This window comes from Pithys albifrons, chromosome 5, assembly GCF_047495875.1.
Source record: "Pithys albifrons albifrons isolate INPA30051 chromosome 5, PitAlb_v1, whole genome shotgun sequence".
Lineage (NCBI taxonomy): Eukaryota > Metazoa > Chordata > Aves > Passeriformes > Thamnophilidae > Pithys > Pithys albifrons.
The window spans coordinates 21,678,770-21,699,343 of record NC_092462.1 but is presented as its reverse complement, the minus strand read 5'-3'; the positions used below and the strand labels follow the sequence as shown (position 1 = coordinate 21,699,343).

The 20,574-nt window shown below is 37.5% G+C and overlaps 2 protein-coding genes across 8 annotated transcripts in view; one reads left to right on the top strand and one right to left on the bottom strand.

Moving 5' to 3' along the window:
- HPGDS (hematopoietic prostaglandin D synthase) overlaps window positions 1-5,022 on the top strand; it is a 33,253-nt gene extending 28,231 nt beyond the window's left edge. For 2 of the 4 annotated variants that reach the window (XM_071555869.1, XM_071555866.1), the window contains exon 6: window positions 496-5,022. In XM_071555869.1, coding sequence (XP_071411970.1) covers window positions 496-660 — 165 coding nt within the window. In that variant the 3' untranslated portion in view covers window positions 661-5,022. The remainder of the gene's footprint in view (window positions 1-495) is intronic. The other 2 variants (XM_071555868.1, XM_071555867.1) reach the window with 1 other exon arrangement.
- Window positions 3,422-20,574, bottom strand: part of SMARCAD1 (SNF2 related chromatin remodeling ATPase with DExD box 1) — a 43,205-nt gene continuing 26,052 nt past the window's right edge. For 2 of the 4 annotated variants that reach the window (XM_071555862.1, XM_071555865.1), the window contains 15 exons: window positions 16,204-16,406; window positions 14,971-15,061; window positions 13,699-13,798; window positions 12,172-12,231; window positions 11,894-11,969; window positions 11,336-11,471; window positions 10,188-10,325; window positions 9,782-9,877; window positions 8,827-8,944; window positions 8,451-8,572; window positions 7,098-7,286; window positions 6,099-6,217; window positions 5,036-5,218; window positions 4,254-4,363; window positions 3,422-3,975 (listed from right to left, as the gene is read on the bottom strand). In XM_071555862.1, the coding sequence (XP_071411963.1) occupies window positions 3,914-3,975; window positions 4,254-4,363; window positions 5,036-5,218; window positions 6,099-6,217; window positions 7,098-7,286; window positions 8,451-8,572; window positions 8,827-8,944; window positions 9,782-9,877; window positions 10,188-10,325; window positions 11,336-11,471; window positions 11,894-11,969; window positions 12,172-12,231; window positions 13,699-13,798; window positions 14,971-15,061; window positions 16,204-16,406 (1,803 nt within the window). In that variant the 3' untranslated portion in view covers window positions 3,422-3,913. Of the gene's footprint in view, window positions 3,976-4,253; window positions 4,364-5,035; window positions 5,219-6,098; window positions 6,218-7,097; window positions 7,287-8,450; window positions 8,573-8,826; window positions 8,945-9,781; window positions 9,878-10,187; window positions 10,326-11,335; window positions 11,472-11,893; window positions 11,970-12,171; window positions 12,232-13,698; window positions 13,799-14,970; window positions 15,062-16,203; window positions 16,407-17,754; window positions 18,579-20,574 lie in introns of those variants that run through there. The other 2 variants (XM_071555864.1, XM_071555863.1) reach the window with 2 other exon arrangements.

Sequence of the window (20,574 nt, the reverse complement as noted above, 5' to 3'; positions counted from 1 at the left end):
CAATTGGTCACTCAATTGCAAAGAAATAAATTTTTTTCCTTAGTATTAGAAGACTGAGGTTAACCAGGACCAGGATCTGCATTTTCTAAACCAGTTCATAAGTATGTTGACACATAACATTTTGAAAGCCTTTGTACTATAATGACACAAGCTCATTTCACTTATAATCACTGACCAATGTAATAGGAAATATGAAAAAAAAACCCTCTATAAAAACTCAACATCCTTCTTTCCCCAAAACTGTTTAAAACACTCTTCTGCAGCACAGGCCAAGCAAGAAAGTAACATTTGTAGTAAGGGCTTTATTTTAACCAATATTTACTAAACTCAAGCCTTGCATTGCAACCTAATTACTAGCTCTATAATAATGGGCTTCAAAACAACCCCCAAAACAACTACTTAAACAAAACAGATAAATTCATGTGAAGTTGTTAGTAGTCCAAGGTTTTGAGATAACCAACTAAAATTTATTGCTTTCTCTCCCATTTTCTCCAGGTAACATGGGCCGATTTCTACTGGGATGTGTGCAGTACAACACTTCTGTCCTGTAAACCTGACCTTGCAGACAAATACCCCAGGCTTTTGGCTCTCAGAGACAGAGTGCAAGCACTTCCAGCTATTGCAGCCTGGATCCAGAAAAGACCGAAGACTATAATGTAGATCACCTCTTCAGAAAAACACATGCATATTTTGTTTTCAATATGACAAGCATCCTAAGTTATTAACACCAGAATCATTTATATTAACTTCAGATGGGTACGTTGTATCAAATCAAAATCTACCACTTTTTGTGGAAGAGAATCTAAAAACTGATTTAGTAGAATAATAAATACTGATTTAGAGACATGTGGTTTCAATCACATTCCCCCTCTACTAATACAGCCCTTGATCAAACTAATTAATGTTTTATGCAGTCCCCAATGGAGAAGAGATGAGTAAACCTCCCTGGAGAGGTGTAATCTCAACTTTGCCTACTGCAGTCTTTCAGTCTGGAGAAAAGCAAGTTAAATAGTGAGTGTAAATGTGTGGGAGGACTATGGACACTAAGCAAAATCAGAAAGTAAAAAAACCAAAAAAACCAACCAACAAAAAAAACCCAACCCCACCAAACCAAAAAAGACCCACCTAGTCAATAAAATTAAAGAAACTATAAAAAGCACTTGAGAAGTTTGAAGTTTAAGCTCTGTCACTGAAAAAACCCCAACTTACAACAATGATTAACATCACCTTTCAGTAAGTAGGAGACATGAATAACAGGTTGGTGGTGGCAACTAGATTTAGAACAAAGGAAGAGTTCGTTCTTCCAGGACTAGGGAAAAGGTAGGTGGAAATTCTGGCAATGTGGACAGTTTTAAGTGCAGGCGGTTTACGCAAACTCAAGCGGAAACAAGTGCTTGCTTAAGGACTCCACTGTGTGCTGTAAGCAGATAAGCCACAATAAATTTGGGCAATCCTCTGGGCTGAAAATGGTCACTGTCAGGAATGTATTTCTCTTGCCACTTGCTTTTCTCTCCCTCCATAAGCATTTCATTGAATCATGAGTAACACCAACCAATCACTAACAGTTCAGAGACAGGTTAAGGTATTGGCAGAACAGAAAGCAAGGACCAATCTTTAGCTCATTTCTGCTTTGAAACTCCTTGCATGTTTTTTTCTGGCTTTCACAGATTTTTCCTTTTTCAGCTCCTATCTCCTCTGTTCTTCAGCAGCTGATTTCAGGGCATAGTATTTTGGGGTTTTTTTCTGTCTGTATGTTTTTCCTAATCAAAGACATAGAATCATAGAATGGTTGAGGTTGAAGGGACCTCCCGTCCCCTACCCAAGCAGGGCCACCTAGAGCCAGTTGCTCAGGACTGCATGCAGACAGCTTTTGATTATCTCTCAGGATGGTGACTCTACAATCTCTTCAGACCCCCAGTTAAAAAAGGTAGAAATAGCTACAATAAAGAAAAAAAGGCAGAAATAAATATGAGCATCATAAGACAAAGACAGATATTGATCCCAGGGGTTTTACAGATATGATTGTTTGAAGAATAACCACTGTTCAGTCAGATAACATTAACTGATTCCATATACAACCAAAATACCACATAAACCACCCTACAGTACAAGGATTTTACTTCAATCCACATGTGAACCAAACAGGTGAGAATATGCAAATACATTGGGATAAGAGTTGGGTTAGCCTCATGCTCAACAGAAACAGACAACCTAATTAACTGTAGCATAAAACTCTTGTGGCTGTGTGTTAAATCCCACTATTTAGTCCAACAGAACCAGTGGAATTAAAGAAGCATGGCAGGCAAACTGATTCTTACCCATCTCCCCATATAATATAATATTTTTTCACACTATTTTAGCTGTGCATTTTGGAACATACAGCACAACCACAGAGTACTTCTAGGAAAAGCCAAGCTGTTTAGTTCAAACTTTGAAAAGATTTCAAAGGCTTTAATCTTCCATCCATTTTAAACTTGCAGAAATAATGAAGAGTTGACCAAAATACCCACAAAACACCCACAGCCTTGACCAAACAAACAAAAAGTATGTCCAACTCACAGATCACCTCAATGGCTTATCACCAGCACAGTATCTGAAAGACAGGCCAAAATACTGAGCAATGATGGAGTCCAGTTCCTCTTCCCTCCTCTCCACAGAACAGTGTTTAAGCTCCTTCAAAAGCTGAAACAAGTGTCTTTTGATTGTGACAACCACATCTAGCAAAGGTGTAATTATCAAACCCATATTGGAAACAAGCATGAATTCCCAGATGCAATCCTCTGAGCAGTTCAGCCTGGTACACATTTGCTGAGCTCTGCACAAACCATACAGCACCTGAGGCTTTGACAGAGGGCAGGGGCAATAAGGACTCCCCCACACTTTGTCTTTCCCCACTGCTTTTACAAAAGCAGTAGTGTGATTCAACCGCTCTGACTTTAAAAGACTAAAAAAAAGTTTCTGTTCAGGCAAATGGACATCCCCGTCTCCTGCCTCCTGAAATCACATCCTTGTCAGTAGATTATAAACAAGTAGAAGCGCAACCTCATCACTGATACTCTTGATGCTCTTCATTTCAACGAGATGAACTCAAAATCCATTGAAACTTCAAGAAGTGAGCAAGACGTAAGCTTTGCTTTTAGAGCACTTCATTGTCAGAGTGCAGATCTGGTATCCACAACAAGAACTGACAAAACAAATTACAATTTGGAAAGTTCCATTTGGCAGGAATTCTGTTCTTACAATCAATATCCTAACAGCATTGTGATGAGAGTATAATGAAACATCAGTAATTAAGCATTGCTGGATAAAGCCATGTCAGTTCAAATGGAGCATTTCAGCTAGTTTGAAAACTGCCTATTTGATTTATAACATGCAAGTTATTATCCCCCACCAGCCCCAAACAACCACAACCGTGAGAACGTTCTGTCAATCTATGGAATTTTATTTGAACAAGTTGATACAAAACCAGTACAGTACATCAAATGAACCAAAACAAGCAGAAACAGACTCAAGCATTGTCAAATAAGGCACATATAAAAAAATCTACACACAGTATCCAGTGAAACAGACAGTTTATATACATATACATATATTTGGAGGTAGAAATAATTACAAAAATACCAGCAAATCTTATGCAGTAGCAGATTTGTTAATTACTACTTAGGTCCCCATTTTGAAAAGTGATCGTAAAATAATGTTTATTCAGCATCTCTTGTTGGCACATTTGGGCCATTTATGTTTTAAGCATCCTAAGAATGCCATCAATGTTCAAAATTTTTAATACCATGAAGAATACAATAAAGAAACTATAAAAAGTTATAAATGGTCATAAAACTCCTGGTCATCAGTAATGTAAGAGTCCTTGGGGTACATCATCACCTTTCCTCCTTGGATTTCACAACATATTTACATTTTAGAGACCCAATGAAGCTTTTAATAGTGTGGCTATATCTGCTGGAATGGTTCCTTCTTCTCCTGAGGAATAAAAAAAATAGTAGTACAGCTTAAAATATTTTACATAAACAAAGGTCTACAATCGGTTAAAAAAATTCTCTGTTTATAGGACTTTGTCACTGATTTCTGGGTAATTTCCTGTCAAATTGAACAATAATCAGCATAAACACATCTTTCTGGTTTAACATAAAAAAACAGCAAAAGGTTTGTCTGCATTAAGAACCATTTTTTTTTCAGAATAAGTAAATTAAGGTTGCTGCAGTATATTAAGTGAACATCATTATGTGCAAGACACCTACCCGAATCTGCTGCAGTCATGTCTTGTTCTAACTTCAATTTCTGCTGGCTGATTTTGAGCATGGATTCTTCAATAGTCCCCTTACAAATTAGCTTTATGACTTTTACTTCTCTGAAAACCACAAAATAGGAAAAATCCATTTTTATAGTTTCTTTGCATTAGTGGAGAAGGGAAAGATGCTTTTGCTCAGCTGACAGTGGTTTAAAGCAACGAAGAGGAAATGAATGAAAGGGCAATACAAAGAGCTTCTAGTTTTTCTCCCTGGAACAACTGTGCACTGTACTACCAGAAAGAGTTTTCTCCTCAGCCACTGCAAAAGTCTGGACAGTCACAAAAATCTCAATTAACAAACAAGTCAAAATCCCTCTAATTCCATATTACAGTAGAAATACCTGTCATTAAAAATATTCTGTGGTTTCACTCATTATGATAGGGTGGCACTTAGAAGCTTAGAAGTCTCCTGCAGAGAGCAAACAGCTTGGCCAAACAATCCCAAAGACTTCAGATCTGCCTTAAACATTTCTCAGTACAAGAAATGTGAGAATTATACAGAATTTGAGACTTGCTGAGAACAAGAACACAGAGGAGAGTGTAAATAAGGTTTGTTCTAACAGCAAGGTGTGCTAGAACAATTACAATTCCTAGCTCCTGTAAAACCCAGAGCTAGTTTACACAAGTCTCTGCTTAAAATAGATTGTTTAATCATAAAATAATGTCCTTTTAGTCTCCTTTGACAGTTTGCCTTGAAGAAAATCCAAGCACTTCAATTAAAAAACATCTTACCTTGTCTGACCTACTCTATGGCATCGGTCTTCTGCTTGTTTATCATTATATGGGTTGCAATCAATGTCATGAAGAATAACGACATTTGCTGAGGTCAGATTAATTCCCAAACCACCAGCTTTGGTTGACAGAAGGAATACAAATATATCCATTTCTGTATTGAACTGATCTATTAGATGTATCCTGCAGAACACAAGACACCATGCATCAGGCTTTGGAAAAAACACCACACTGGCTACAGAGTTGAATACAGAAGTTCAGATGATGAGAGTACAGTGGCACTGCACAGCAGCTCCTAAGTACAGACGTTATGCACAAGGAAAAAGGGTATTGACAGTCCTTAGTGGTGACCAAAGAAACATACTGAGTGACAGATCAATAGCAAAGAATGAAAGGAGGCTTAAAAAATGATTTTTGATGAACACAGAACACAAAGAGTAAGTTGGAGGATGAGGGAAGACTGAAGTACATGAAACAAATGAGGAGGCAGGGGATGAGCTTTGATTCACGACTGTCTTCTGTAGTAACTAAACATGCAAGGGCAGTGACACACATCAGCTGTAAGTGGGAAGTAACACCACAGCAAGACAAGTTTTTTGAAACTAAAGAAAAAGCATCTAAAAATTTCTTTTTAGAATTCCTGCAACAACAAACCTGGACAGCTCAAATACAAGAAAAGCATTGCAAAATTTTCACCTGTTAAGGACAGACTAAATGGTTTGTCCTAGAGAAACAAACGAGTTTATCTGCCCATTGTAACAGAAATATACTGTAACTTTAAAGGAATAGCTACAGGTAAGCTTTGGTTATGGCATGCTGTCACACAAACACACAGTTTGCATTTCAATGGGTAAGACTAACCTGACAATCTAAAACTCATCTTTCAGCCTCACCCTACTAAGGTGAACTGAAATCCAACGTTAAAGCCCTTCTACAGTCAATGCCCAGTGACCACAGATTTCCATACATTGGAAGAGAAAAGTAAGCGGTTTAAGTTACCTCCCATTCTCCATTCACACATTCTCACTTTTTCTCTCTCATGTTTGGAAAAAGAGTCACATACCGATCCGAGATCTGCGTTTTTCCATCCAACCTAATATATCTATGTTGCCCATGTTTTAGGAAAACTTCCAAGATATCCAGCATCATAGTAAACTGGCTGAACAATACAACTCTGTCACCCTGGAAAAGACAAAGCAAAACAAAAGTTTTAAAACATGTCAACTACAAACTACAGAAATTCTTTACTGGTGCAAACACATGACTTTACTTTGACTGAATCACTGTTTTCCAAACTAAAAGAGTAAGCTGAAATTCATCAAGTCAGGACTGACTTTTATGAAGATACCATATCCAGTATTTCTGCTGCATTAAGCCACTGTTTGTCAGTGCAGTGAAACTTTACTTACTTTGTACTTAGGTGACTCAAGCAAATCACATATCATATGTATAGGTGACAGATTCATTCAATCCACAAACAAACTATTTTTATAAAAAACTTAAATTTAAATGATATTGCATAAAATATAGAGCAGTAGCACTCTTGTCTGAAATACTCATACACACAACACACACTTAGGCAAATTCAGGATCCTCTGAAGCATTATGGTACATGCTTATTTGTAAAATAACCCTGTCTGAATCTCAGGCCAGGACTCCAAGCAGGGATCACTTCTTACCTTTACACTGGCTTAACACATACATGATTATTCTAATATAATACAGTCTTACTCAATTGCTAAAAGAAGGTGAAGTTCATGGGGTGTAAATATTACTCAAGACCCCACATATTGAAGCAGTAGTGAACTTGGGATGAATATTCTGAAATTTGGGAAAATTGGAAAGCTTATTTCAGTTGTTTCTAAAGTGACATGCACTCTCAGGACAGCATACTACAAGCTGTAATTATTGCTGTGCAAAACCACACATAGCACTAAATCACATTTTAAAACTCAAAAAAGGCAGAAGGGTTACGTATACAGCTAGCAGGTGTCAATTTAACCAGTTATTTAGAGCCGCTCTTTACATGGACAGGAAAAGAAGTTTCAGCCATCTGTAATACCTTCTCTTTGAGGTCAGAGAGAATGCGTTCCAGTGCTCTAAACTTTCCAGAATCCAAGATCTGATCCATGTCTAACTTGAAGTCACTGATGTGAGAATATTGCTTACAAAGCAAATGTAGCTCAAAATCCGTCATCACTGTCATATCTTCAAAGATGAGGTCAGGGTTTGCGTCACAATGTGTGGGTTCCTATTAGAAAAAATGAAGGGAAATAATGCAATACATCATCTTATCAGAGAAGGAAAAAGCCACCCCACAACAAAATCCAAAATTTCTGAAAGAACAAAGTAGCACACCTAGACATGGACAAATGCCAGAGTATGCCTCATGTAAGCAACAAAAGATAAACTCTGTAACCCCAGGTTTATAGTAGAGGATCATTACTTCAATTAGCTTTTAAGGAACTTGTACTACCAAAAACTAAGAAGTATATGCTCAACTCCACAGCAATTACCTAGGTCCCATCAAGCCCTATGACCTTCTACCCCTTTATCAGATCTCTTCCCCTGAAGATACATTCCCCCTAAAAGGGAGGTCCAATCCTTAGACAGATGGTAGAAGACATGGAAAGCCCAGCCTGAGATGCAGGGTAAGTAGAGAGATGTCATGCCTGAAAGAAAGAGGAAAACAAAAGCCACATCTGGAGAGTACAATGGCATGAGTAGGATTAAAAGGGACAAAAATCCTTCACAAACCACGGGGTCATTTCTTCCGTTCCTCCACAACCTTTTCTGGCTTTGCTTTAACACAAAGATGAGGAAAATATTCAAAGCCATCTACAACTTTCTTAGAGAACCTCCTGCACATTCAGATTTTAGGTTTTTTATACTTCATAAAGAATTAACAATTTCCCCCAAGCTCCCTTCAGTATTAATTCCAGACAAATTATTAAAAATGAAAATTTTCAACAATTCAAAACTTATACTTTCTCTATTTTAGTTCAGTACAGCCCAACTTTCTTGCTGCTCAGAAAACTATTGAATTCAAGTGCACACTCAGTATTTTTTTTTATAAGCACGTTGGCTTTAAATTTTGGAGAGAACAAATGTTAAGGGGGAGCTAATGAAAAGGAGATGACTGCAGACCCACAACTTTCTCTCCATTCTAGTATCTGATAAAAAAAACGAACAAAAAATCAGTGTTAAACACAGGCAGAGCTTGATTACAGCACTGGATAGATGCAGAGAAATAAAAAGCAGCAACAATGAATTAAGTTTTGCAAAGATACACTTTTGACCAGAGGACAGACAATCAAAAAAAAAAAAAAGAAACAAAACCCACAAAGCAACTCTATCCAATTTGCGTTATAAATTCTGAGAAATTACGGACTGCTTCTGAATCTCACGACCTTACCTTGAGCATAAGCATGGACATGGTCCTGAGCTTGTCAGTTGTATAATTCTGACGATGCAAGAGAGGGTGATTAGCCATTTTTCTAAGTTGCATCATTACATTTCCCATATCAGAGTTTTTCTCTGCAAACAAAGAAAGTGCATTTAGTAATAGTACACAGATGCCTGACACATCTTTATCTCTCAGGAGAAGTTTATTGGAAAGAACTCGATTTTAAAATTCACCTATTAAATGGAACTTTGGAAAAAATCATGGAATGGACATAGTTAGTTTACAAGCATTAAACATTTTACAAAGCAACGGCTTTGTAGTCATGCTCAACATATGTCTTAGCATGAAAAAAAATCCCCTGAAAGGAAACAAGACTCTTACATACCATTGCTGTTAAAAGTTTTCGTGAGCTTGTTTAGGAGAGCAAGGTATAGCTGTTCCTGTTTCTCAGACATGGCACATAATTCAACAAGATCTTTTTTGGGAGGTAGTTGTTTAAGGACCTGAAAAACAAAATTGTGTCAGATAAAACCTGTTCTGTTGTGAACAGTCAGGAATTCTGTACTATCCTACAAACCTGCTTTTAAGCTACTCTACTCATTCTTCCCATCCCAACTCCTTTCATTGGTTGCAACTTCACTAACTAGGTCAGCAACTCGACATACTCAGATGTTGACTTGGTTTAATCATCAGCTCCCACATGAAGTAACATGATCTGCACACTCCAGAACTGCATGAACTAATATTACATGCCACATCTGGAATCTACTTCTCTGCTAATCAGATTTACCCTCTTCAGGGCACTGACCACTGAAGCCTGCAAGTACATGTTAACAATTTTTCAGATCAGTAAATTTTCTCTTTCTTCTATAAATGCAATTTAAATAGGTCTTTGATTTTTTAGTAAAAAACATTTTGATGAAAGAAAATAACATAAAACACACATTTCTAGTCATATATATACACAAATACATGCACCTTCACTCTTTCACTCCTTAATCCTTTCAGTTAAAATGCCATTACTATAAAGTCACAAATATTTTCATGGTCAATGGGGAGGATTTTTCAGTTCTTGTCACCAAGTGCACTGAAACGCTATTTCCTAACTAAAATTCTCAACAGTAAATAGCCAGCAAATAATAAAAATCAAAATACAATGCTGTACCAGGTCACATTTTTACTTGCAAAATCCTTAAAGATAGCTCAAGTTTCTTGCTCTTCCTAGACAAACACGTAAAACTAGCACTACCAAAAATTTCACCTTATACTAAGCTGTTGATCTCAAAGATTATCAGAACTTTAGATAATATGAAACAATTATTTTAAAGATAAAAGGTTACCTCATCTTTTACTCTTCTCAAGATGAATGGTTTTATTATCTGCTTTGCGTGTGCAATTCTCTCCTTTTCATAAATGCTTTGTTCTTCAGCACTCTTCTAAGGAAAATATTGCAAGAATTTGATTACAGTGTGAAGTTTTCAGCTGTGCTGCCACCATCTTAACTGTTCTAACTTGAGAAAAAACCCAGCCAGAACACACATTTTTAACATGACCATTAGTATTCCGAGATATCATGTTGTGACATATTTCTACTTGAATGGTTTATTCCATTGTTTCATTTTATAGATTTTCATAATCCTATTACCTGTTTCTGTAAGAAATCAATAAAACAGAAGTTATGCAGCAACAGCAGTATTCCAGCAAAAAAAAATGTTATTTTCAAGAAAAAGTATACATGATACTTACCGTTTTTGAAGAGAACATCCTTCGAATTTCACTCGTGCTACTGCTGAACATATGTGGCATGACAAAATTCAAGAGGGACATCAATTCCAACAGATTATTTTGAACTGGAGTCCCTGTTAGCAGCAAGCGATTCTTGGCCTGTTTGTCCAAACAGGAAAGAGCAGTGAGAAACACTGGTCAAACAAGCTAAAAATTATTATTTGCAGAAACAACACAGCCATAGAGAAGTGAGAAAATGAGCTTGGGTTAAATCATAACTATTTAAAGTTATTATATATTTGAATCTCATGCAATAATCTCTTTTTTAGTCAACAAAACTGTTTACAGATCTGTGGGGAGCTGTGTACATAACAATTTAAGGCAATTAAACAAAGGCCTTCCTGGATTTATTATGGGTTTTCTCGATTATTCTGTTTGGGTTTTGTTTTGGTTGATGTTGGGGGTTTTTTTGTTGTGGTTTTTTTTCTTTTAATGAGTGTGCTAATTATTGCTTCCACATCAAGGTCTCTAATGTCATACAGCACTTATGCACAAGTTTTGAATTGTAAATAAAAGCCATAGTTTTACTACTTAAAGATCAGCTTCTTAAAAAGGTTATTGATGAAAACATATTGAAAAATAAGTTACAATGAGTGACCTTAAGTATATGACTATTGGATAATTACTAGGGCACCAGATCACAATAATCAGAGAGAGCTGCACTACTTTTCTTTCTCAAAACATTGCTGACTGAGGCTGCAAGCTACAATAAAAATATTTTTAAGCTTGCTTTTCTTGCACAGTCCTACCAGAGCAGGCCCTTAAATATAAGGTTTCAGCAAAAGTCATCAGAATAGCATTTTTTGAAGTCTTTACTACTATGGTATAAAACTGGAAAATCGTTTAACACTGAAACTCAACCACTACCATCACTGTAATGGCTACAGGAAATTTATAACATTTCTCTGGGAGCTTCTCTCCCCTTGAAAAGGATCACAACGTAGGATCCACTCCTTAGACCACATCGACACTTAAATTCACTTGCACACTGTCTAACATTATATGTACAAGCACTTTACAGTTAATATTCCATTTCCCCCTTCTCATAACTAAAAAACAGAAAAAACAGGAGTTCTCCCCCCTAACCCAACAATAACTAAACCTCTTACATTAATTGTCATAAGGTGCTGGTAGCGTACAGAGCTCATGTTCTTGAGCATATGACCTTCATCAAAAATTGCATAGTTAAGCTTCAACTTGCGAAACAGTCCTCGATCTTCTGAGCTGCTAATTGCAGCGTTGTATCTGTCAGAGAAAAATATCACTTGCACTTAGAGAATTTTATCTGATTGCGATAACAATATAATCATTTTAAAAGATAGTCTAAAACTGTTAGGAGTTATGGGGAGAATACATGAGGAGCAGTGAAACTACCTGGAGGTAACCAACCATGAAATGGTTTACTACTGGCAAATAACTACAAATGTACTTGATGAGTCAAGGCTCTCTGTAACACTTTCCAAAAATCTGTGCAAATCTATTGCAATGTAATATCAGCATGTATAGATAGTATCTAAAGCATCTATGACACAGTATCTTACTCAACAATAAAGGTCTAGTTAACCACTACCCGAAACCCAACTCTCAAAACTGTCTCTCACTGTACCACTAGAGGTCAGCAGCACCTCACTAAAGCACACTTTTTGTAGTTTTATAGCTGTACTTACGTCGTTACAATCACATTAAAATCAACAACTTTATTAATAATGTCTACTCTGAGATGTTTCCTCTCTTCTTGAGATCCTACAAAAGGACAAAACACAAAAGGGGTAAAGTTACATAAATTTATATGCATATAAAAATTAAAGACAGTACACAGAAATCATTCATCAAATGTGTGTATTGAAACAAGTATCTTAACACTTTCATGAACAATTCCTCTTTTCTTTGGCTGACCACACAAGTAACTGTATTATTGGATTAATTTCTACACTGGATTCCTCACCATAGTAAAAAAGGACGTTCAGTTCAGGACACCACAGATGAACTTCTCTTATCCAGTTATCTGTAAGACATCATTAAAATAAAACCAAAGAAATTTATATTTTATTATGTCTTACATAACCTCACATCTCAGAATTTAATCAAACATCTGAGTTTAAAGCAAATCCCTTAAAATTATTTTGAAGGTCAAGAAAAATTCTCTCTCAGTATTGCAAAACTAGTAACATTTAAGAAACTGAACAACCTGCAACTGGGCCTTCAGTAACTCTTCCTTAACCAGCTTGTACTTTAAACGCCTACAGAAACAGACCCAGCATGCTCTGTAACCACCACATAAAAACAATAGACTGCCTAGACAGTTAATTCCTGAGAAAGCAAATCACTTCATTTGTCACTACTTGCCTCCGTAAGTATGCCATCAGGACAGACAGTGCCTCTGGGAGTAAAGAAGCCTGACAACCTGACACAGCTCCAGGTGTGCAGCCAGCAGAGTGGCCACAGGCAACATTATTGTGCCCAAGGGAAAACTGTTTTGACAGCCAACATCACCCTGACCCCAGCCACAGCAGAAAGGGATCTCTGGTAAATGTCACTTGGGCATGGGCTGGACCTAGATCAGATGCTGCCAGGAAAGCTGCCAGTACACGGCGCTTCTCAGGCATCCCCATGCTGGGGGGCTTGGGCCAACTTACCACTACAGTTCATGAGCCTCTAAGACTGACTTCACAAAAGTACCTTTGTTCACGCATTTATGTACTCCTTGGGTTTTAGTAATACACATTTTTAACAGTTATGAAAAAAAATGGTGAATTCTAGCAGATTTTGAAAGCACACTAAAAATGACAATTTCTAACTGAACAACTGGAAGCTTTTCTGAAGCGTTACCGAGAAATTTTGAGTATTATTAAGTATTTTATATTAAAAGCAGCATTTACTTTCTAAATTCAACTTGTTACTTTCTTCTTTCTATAATCATTGAACACCACCAAATTTAACTCCATCAAGAACCATCAACCTCATCAGCTTTGCTGATGAATTTTATCCCACCATATTCTTTCTACTTTCAACTGAGGCCATAAAACAATTAGAAAAACAACTAAAAGATAGTCAGCCTCATCATTTTAGGATTTTGATTTGCTTTGACAGATGCTGTGCAGCAAAGAGGAAAAAAGACATTAAATGATTCAAATGTCATGAAACCTAACCCCAAGCACAGCCTAAAGACTTAGAATTTCAGCCAATATTCAGTAACTAAAAATGACTACTTTGCTACACAATTTCAAATTCTAACAAGTAGCTTGACTTTTTGCAAAGCATACAGATCATTCAAAAAAATTCCATCTAAGTCTAATTAATTCAGAACAAGCATGCCTTCAACATGGTTTGCATTCCAATTTAAGTTACTTCAGAAGTTGAATAACACCATAAAAAAAATCAGGTTTTCTTTCATTAAATTATCTTTGCTTCAGCCTGTCCACGATTGCTTTTTTCCTTTTAAGAAAGAAATATTTTTAAGCTTGTAACTTACCTAATGTTGAAGCTGGCACAACTATCAAATGAGGACCTCTATTGCCCTCTTGGTAGAGATAAGCTAGAAATGCAATAGCTTGAATTGTTTTTCCTAAACCCTAAGAGAAAACAAATCCATTTAAACAAAACTTACCATCTGCAGACAATAATAGCATTTTGTACACATAAAACAATTATAATGTAGTGAAGATTCAGTAAATATTAGAAATCTGATTAGAAAATTTGTTCTGCTTAACCACACTGCTTTACAGAAGACAATTCCTCCTTAAAAACCTCAGTCTAACACCATTATCATTTCAGCTCAATATCTGAGCATCAAAGGTTCACCTTTTCTATTTATGAAGTCTTTCACATTAGTTCAAGTTCATCCCTCAAATCACCGTCCAAAATTTACCTTCCAGAAACAATGACGCAAAAGAACGATTACTTGGAAACGAAATGTTTATTTACATTTGAACCAGTTGCATAAAAGATATTCCACCTATTTCTGAAATGAAATTTTATAGGAAAATCAGATTTTTCAAGATCAGCCTACATTTCCACCAATACTCACTTTCATGCTTTCTGTATCAACAAAGTTAAAAATATATCTTATCCATCACAAAACACACACATCCTTACAAAAATTAAGACGTTGAGAAACACTGACAGGTAGTGAAGCAAACCACTCCATTCATTCATGGTTCATCCCAAGATGAACAGCAGCCAGGACTGAAAGCAATGGACAACACACTTAGCAGCTGCATCACTTAGTTTTGTTCTGCTGTGTACCTACTGGTGGTGTCAGAACTCAACAAAACCTCAACACATGAGATGGTGAAAATGCTGCTTCTGGAGAAGCAGAAAAGGCTTCTACTGACTTAGTTCTTCCTGTATTGTTAATTACCTGTTTTGAAATTGACAGAGAAATAAAAAAGATGGGGGCTCGTCAACACTAAACGCTGGACAAGTAGAGTGAATTGTATTTATGGACAAAGAGCTATTAAAACCATGGTTTGAGAATAATTTGTTGTGGTAGAAACTCTTTCCACAGTATTAGAAGACACCATGCGACTTGTAATTATCAGTATCCATGAAACTTAGGCTACCTTTCAGTTTCAAATTGAAAATAAGAATTTAGCAGCTTCTAAGCCTTTTCCAAAACTATTTGCAATTTAAGTTATATTAGTGAAAACAAATTACTTATAATCTGCTTGGATTTCTGGGAAAGGAAAGAATTTAACAAAGTAATAACTTTGAATGATTCTTAAATAATCAGTTTCACACTTACCATTTCATCAGCCAATATGCCATTCAATCTATGTTTATACAGCAGTGCTAGCCAGTTCAAACCAATCTTCTGATATGGCTTCAGTTTCAAACTGTTAGAAAAGTCAAGCTTGTTAACCACCTTTTATTTGTTTCTCCATGAAACACAACTTTACACTTATGGTAATAATCACAGAATGGCAAGTTTAACATTGCCTGTATTTTAATGCACTCTAGATCTCCTTTTGTAGTGAAAAACACAACTTAGTCACTCAAATACAAAGAGCATTTTCTAAACTTTTATCTAAACTTTCATATATCTTAAATGATCAAAATGAATAACACAATAAGTACTTCTCTTCTAAAATCAGTGACACACAAGCAGCTAAAAGCAATTACTGAGCTGCTAATTTTTAAAGTATACAATAAATGTGGCATTTAGCAGTTCCATGCCTAAGCTTGCACTGTTTTACAATTACTGTCAGTACCAAAGAAAAAGCCAAATATACACAACCCATAAAACACACTCAAGAGTAAGTCACCTAGTTCACCATTTTTTGCCAAACATCATTGACAAAGCTCTCTCTAGACAGTTCCTTCCTCTGAGGTTTTATTTTCACACAGTTGAGAATCCTTTTGATATTTACCACTAACAGGCTCCAAGTTGATACTTTGGTTATTCCCACTTCATCCCTGTGATTCCTAACCCTTAGGATAATGCCTCCCACCATATCCATTTCCATTCCTTCTAAGCTCTCTTTATTCCTAATATCCTTTTGGAGATTCTTACCAATTTACCTCTCTGAAATAAATCCTTCCACCCACACATCCCTGGTGCCACTCCCACTGGATACAGAATTCCAGATTATTTTGTACATCTGGACTTCTTGACCAAGCTCTTTTTTCCAGCTGATAAACTTTACAAGTTTGCTCAAATTCATTTCCATTTTTCATCTTTGAAATCTAAGGTCCCCCATTACAGAAGCAGGTTTGTTTGGGCTTCTGTTTGAAATAAGTTGACAATTCATGCTCCCATCATGAGTCAGAACTGACTTTTACATTCATCAAAAACTGGAGGAAGTAGAATCTGCAGGATTACCTCAAGTGCTGCACATCACTATCTGTATCACTGAAAGCAGTTAAGTGTCAAACATCTGAAACTCTACTTTCAGAAACTATAGTTTTGAAAATCCCAAAGTCTTCAAGTACACCTTAATGTCTAACACCCTTATACATATAAAAAAGGGAAAGAGACCTCTGATTCAGAATGGAAGGTTGCTCTATGTTCCATACACATCCTCCATCTTCAGTAATCCTGGTTACTTGTTTGGTCAGTTTCTTTGAAATGTCTTCACATTTATTCATGAGCTTTAAAACCACGTCCCTCTCCTTCAGCAGTATCTTGCAGTTCCACACTATATCTTCAGACAAACCACTAGTCGTAGTCATTTTTGTAAACTGCAAAATAAAAAAAAAAATTATGAACACTGGTAAAAGTAGCAAAGGTGCTACAGTGAAAATCCACAGCTGCTGCAGGCAGTAATTCAAGCATGAGACAGCAACTGAATCCTGATCTTCTCTTGAAACTTCAAATACTCCTTAAACACTTGGTCCACTGCAAACTGTGTGAATCTACACCAAAGGTCATCATTACAGCTTCCCACACTGTAAAACTCGAAATCCTAAAGGATTCAAAAATCTTTAAAGTGTTCCTAATGTAAAATACAGGAGCTTTAGACTCAAAATCCTCAACAGTGCAAAATAAGCTTTTGAGGTCAGGCCCACCAACAGAACAAAACCAAACCCCCAAAAGAATTAAAAATGCACTCAATATCATTAGATATCCTTTTCAGCAAACCCTATTAGATACTAAAGATACAAGATGTAAGCATAATGTAGGCATCAAGGCAGACTAATGAACCTAAGAAGAAGGCTATTGAATTTGATTATGGGTCTATCTGGGGCTCAGTATCACTCAGTTCCAGTTCTAACTTTACCACAAACGGCACAGTCAAACTGGACTTACACATATTGAAAAAAAAAGTATAAGAAGTTTCCCTAAACTATGCCAGATTTTCTACAGTCACCAAGTACTGACAGTACACAGAAGCCTTACTTCCATCACTTGCTTCCTCGAGCCCACACTAGTTACTTATTTCCTTCCTCTAAACTGCAAATCTTCTCTACAACATGGTTATTCTCCATGTCAGAGTCAAGAAGTCTGCAGCTGTGTCGAAACAGGTCCTTTAGGCCCATGAATTTCTCTTGAATTCCATCAGCAGAAAGTATAAAACCTAATAAATGTATTTCACCAGCACCTGGGGTTATACTTGGAATTATAGTATTTCATGTGTACCTAAGCATATTTTACTGTAAAAACATCTTTTTTATTAATGGATTTAAAGAAGTGAAGAGCACTAGATCCTCCAGATCTGCCATTCTTATATTAAAAGATAAGGAATTTCCAAATAGATTTTTTGAATTTCAAATTAGGGATCTGTTAAAATTTAGTACAAGACTTCATACACATATATTCTCCAAGAACCCCTTTCATAAAAAAGGGGTTGCATGATCCAGTTATTATGTGTTAAGTAACTCATCGATATTGCCACATTGTAAAGTAAAAGCAAGGGGTTTTAAAGTGAAGTGTATAATTAAACAATGCTTTCATAAAAAAAAAAAAAGGAGAAACACGAGTGATGCAATTATAGTTTGGGAGGTGGGGGGTGGGAGGAGGGGGCATGTGTGTTTTTTTTAATTGAAAAAACACAAACAAAAACAAAACAGAAAGTTTACTTATACTCACAGGGTAAGGAGAGCACATGTCAAACACCTGCAGAGAAGTTTTCTAAATATACATGTCTATTTGGAAACAAAAAAGAATATGGTTTTTAATAGGTGACTACAAAATTTCAAGATTTGTTTTGATGCCTGAAGTTTTGTTGGCATGAACAGAAATCCTGTAATCCATAAATAAAGGTGTGGAGAATTAAGCCATCTGTTAGTAACAGAAATTGTATTGATTCGTGTCAGCACATTAACATTCAGCTCCAAGTTGCAACAAGAAAAACTTTAGCCACTGGTGTGCATGTGAAACACAGGGTGTTACTCTGCTGTACAGAACATAAAGCAGATCCATGGGTGGCCTTTGGTTTTCCAGAGGTTATGATAGCCTACCAAGTTAATTTTTTTCAAATGAGGCCCCAAAATGTGAGACCATTACGACAACCCATGAGCCCTCACAGCACACTTTGAACTACCACACCAGCACACTCTGCTCATGCTTACTTTACACGATTTGAAGGTGATGCAGGATTTCATTTTACTGCTCTAATGGTGAGAGTCAGGCTCAATGAACTAACTCTAGTTCCACTTTAAGCAGTTCCCATTTCTAACCTGATGCATTTGCTGCTCCACTTCCGTCTATATTTCCTTCCAGTTTGTTTTTCATAGTAGTTTGTACATGTGCAGCCAAACAAAATGAGGTAATAAAAAAGCTGCATCTACACTCCCCTGTATCTCCTAGCTCACACACTGCTGTGTACAGAATATGATGGACAGCTACACCCTTTTTTGACTGCTCAGTTCTCCCATTCCCCTTACAATGACACACTGTGTCAGAATTTCTATGTAACATTTTGCATCAGTTTAACTTGTGTGTACTCCGTAAGATTTTCTACAGACATTGTTTAAATCACAAAGTCTTTAATGAGATGGCTTATTTTGTGATAGAATACTGTGAATGAAGGAAATGAGAGAAGATAGCAAATCTCACACAGATACATCTGTTTTTACAGTAAAAGGAAACTCAAGTAGTTAAAAATAAGAAACTAAGTAGCATTAAACCCTGTCCAGCTCATCCTGTGCATTTACCAGAGGCACCATGAAATTGCATTGGGCACACGCAGAAGGCCAAGGTACTGACCACCACCCCAGACACCAAAAGCTCAGCTGAGTTCCTTCAGGAGCCAGTCTTGGCTCTGCCTTTATTTCTTGGTATGTGCTGAACACATGCAGGTGTGTATTGCCCTTGCATGACCATGTTTACAGCCTCCTGCTGAGGAAACAGCGCTGAGCACTGTGATTTCAAACACTGATCCATTCCACAGTCTGGAAAAGAGAGCACTCTTAAAATATAATTAAGCACCAACAAGTTTTTTAGAGGAGCAAGGATGGGGAAGAAGGCTGATGGGTGCCCAGAAGTGCTTGCAGCAAGGAAAGAAACCATGCCATCTGCTGGCCCATTGTGTGTGCCAGTGGGGTATATCACCAGGACCTCAAAGCACATAGGAGAGTAAGGTGAGAAGCCAACACATAGGAGGCTGAGTGGGACCTCACAGCTGTCTACAATTTCCTCATGAGGGAAGCAGAGGGGTGGGCACTGATCTCTTCTCTCTGGTGACCAGTGACAGGACACAAAGGGATGGCCTGAAGTTGTGTCAGTGGAAGTTTAGGTTGGGTATTAGGAACAGGCTCCTTCCCCAGGGGATGGTTAGACACTGAAATGGGCTCCCCAGAGAAGTCACCACAGCACCAAGCCTGACAAGAGTTGAAGAAGCACTTGGACAATGCACTCAGGCACAGGGTGTGATACTTGGGACTGTCTTGTACAGGGCAGGAGTTGGAACTTCATGATCCCTGTGGGTCCCTTCCAACTCAGGACATTCTATATTCTATGAAAAGACTCATCAGGAGGAGAGGTATCTCATAACAGCTGTTGGTTTATTATCTCACATCTGTCCCAAGGACCTGTTACGGAGCTGTACAGACCAAGAAGCTCGTACAGAGCAGGCCTGCACTGAGAGAAAACCATTGCTTGAACACTGATCCTCTGCACAAAAACTACCTAACATACGACATCAGACCAAGACACGGGGAGGTATTTTCCTATTCACCCTGTCCTGCAGCCTGGTGTGAACCTTTGCTTCACCTTGCACTCCACCATCAACAACATTCTTGGTGCATATCCTTCCCTATCCTCCTGGCTCTCACAGCCACACTTTCTGCTGACCACCCTTTAGTTTGTCTACCTCTGCAACCCCATCTGTGCCCCTTGTGTTCTAATCCCCAGTTCCCAGCAGCACAGAACTGCTCCTCATCATCTTCCATTTGACCATCACACCTTCTCTGCTGTCTCAGCTCCATGCCTGGCCTTTGCAGAAGCACCTGGGGTCACCTTTCCAAAACTTCTGCCTCAGGAAGCAATGTGCAATTTCAGGCTGTGAATATGGGAAGTACTGAGAACAACATTCTCAGAACACAAATCCCAATTTCATTTGCCACCTACTACTCTCCCTATGCACACAATGGATCCTGGAGAGAGGCCACCAGTCCTTGCACACAGACACATCACTTCTCATATGAGACAGACACCTAAAGCCTCAAGGACATACCTGAGCACTCTTTACACGAGTAAGTGTTTGAGAGGAGGCACTCCTACCTAGTCGTGTTCTGCAATAAAGACTGGATAAAAACTACCCTCCTAAGAAAATGTAATTGATCTACAGTATGGGCACTTCTAAATTGCCACAGGAATTTATCTTTGTGAGCAAGGACAACTTCCAACTCTCTCCATGTATTTTGATAACCCCGTCTGCTGAAATTTTTTTCTCTGTATTTCAAGCAT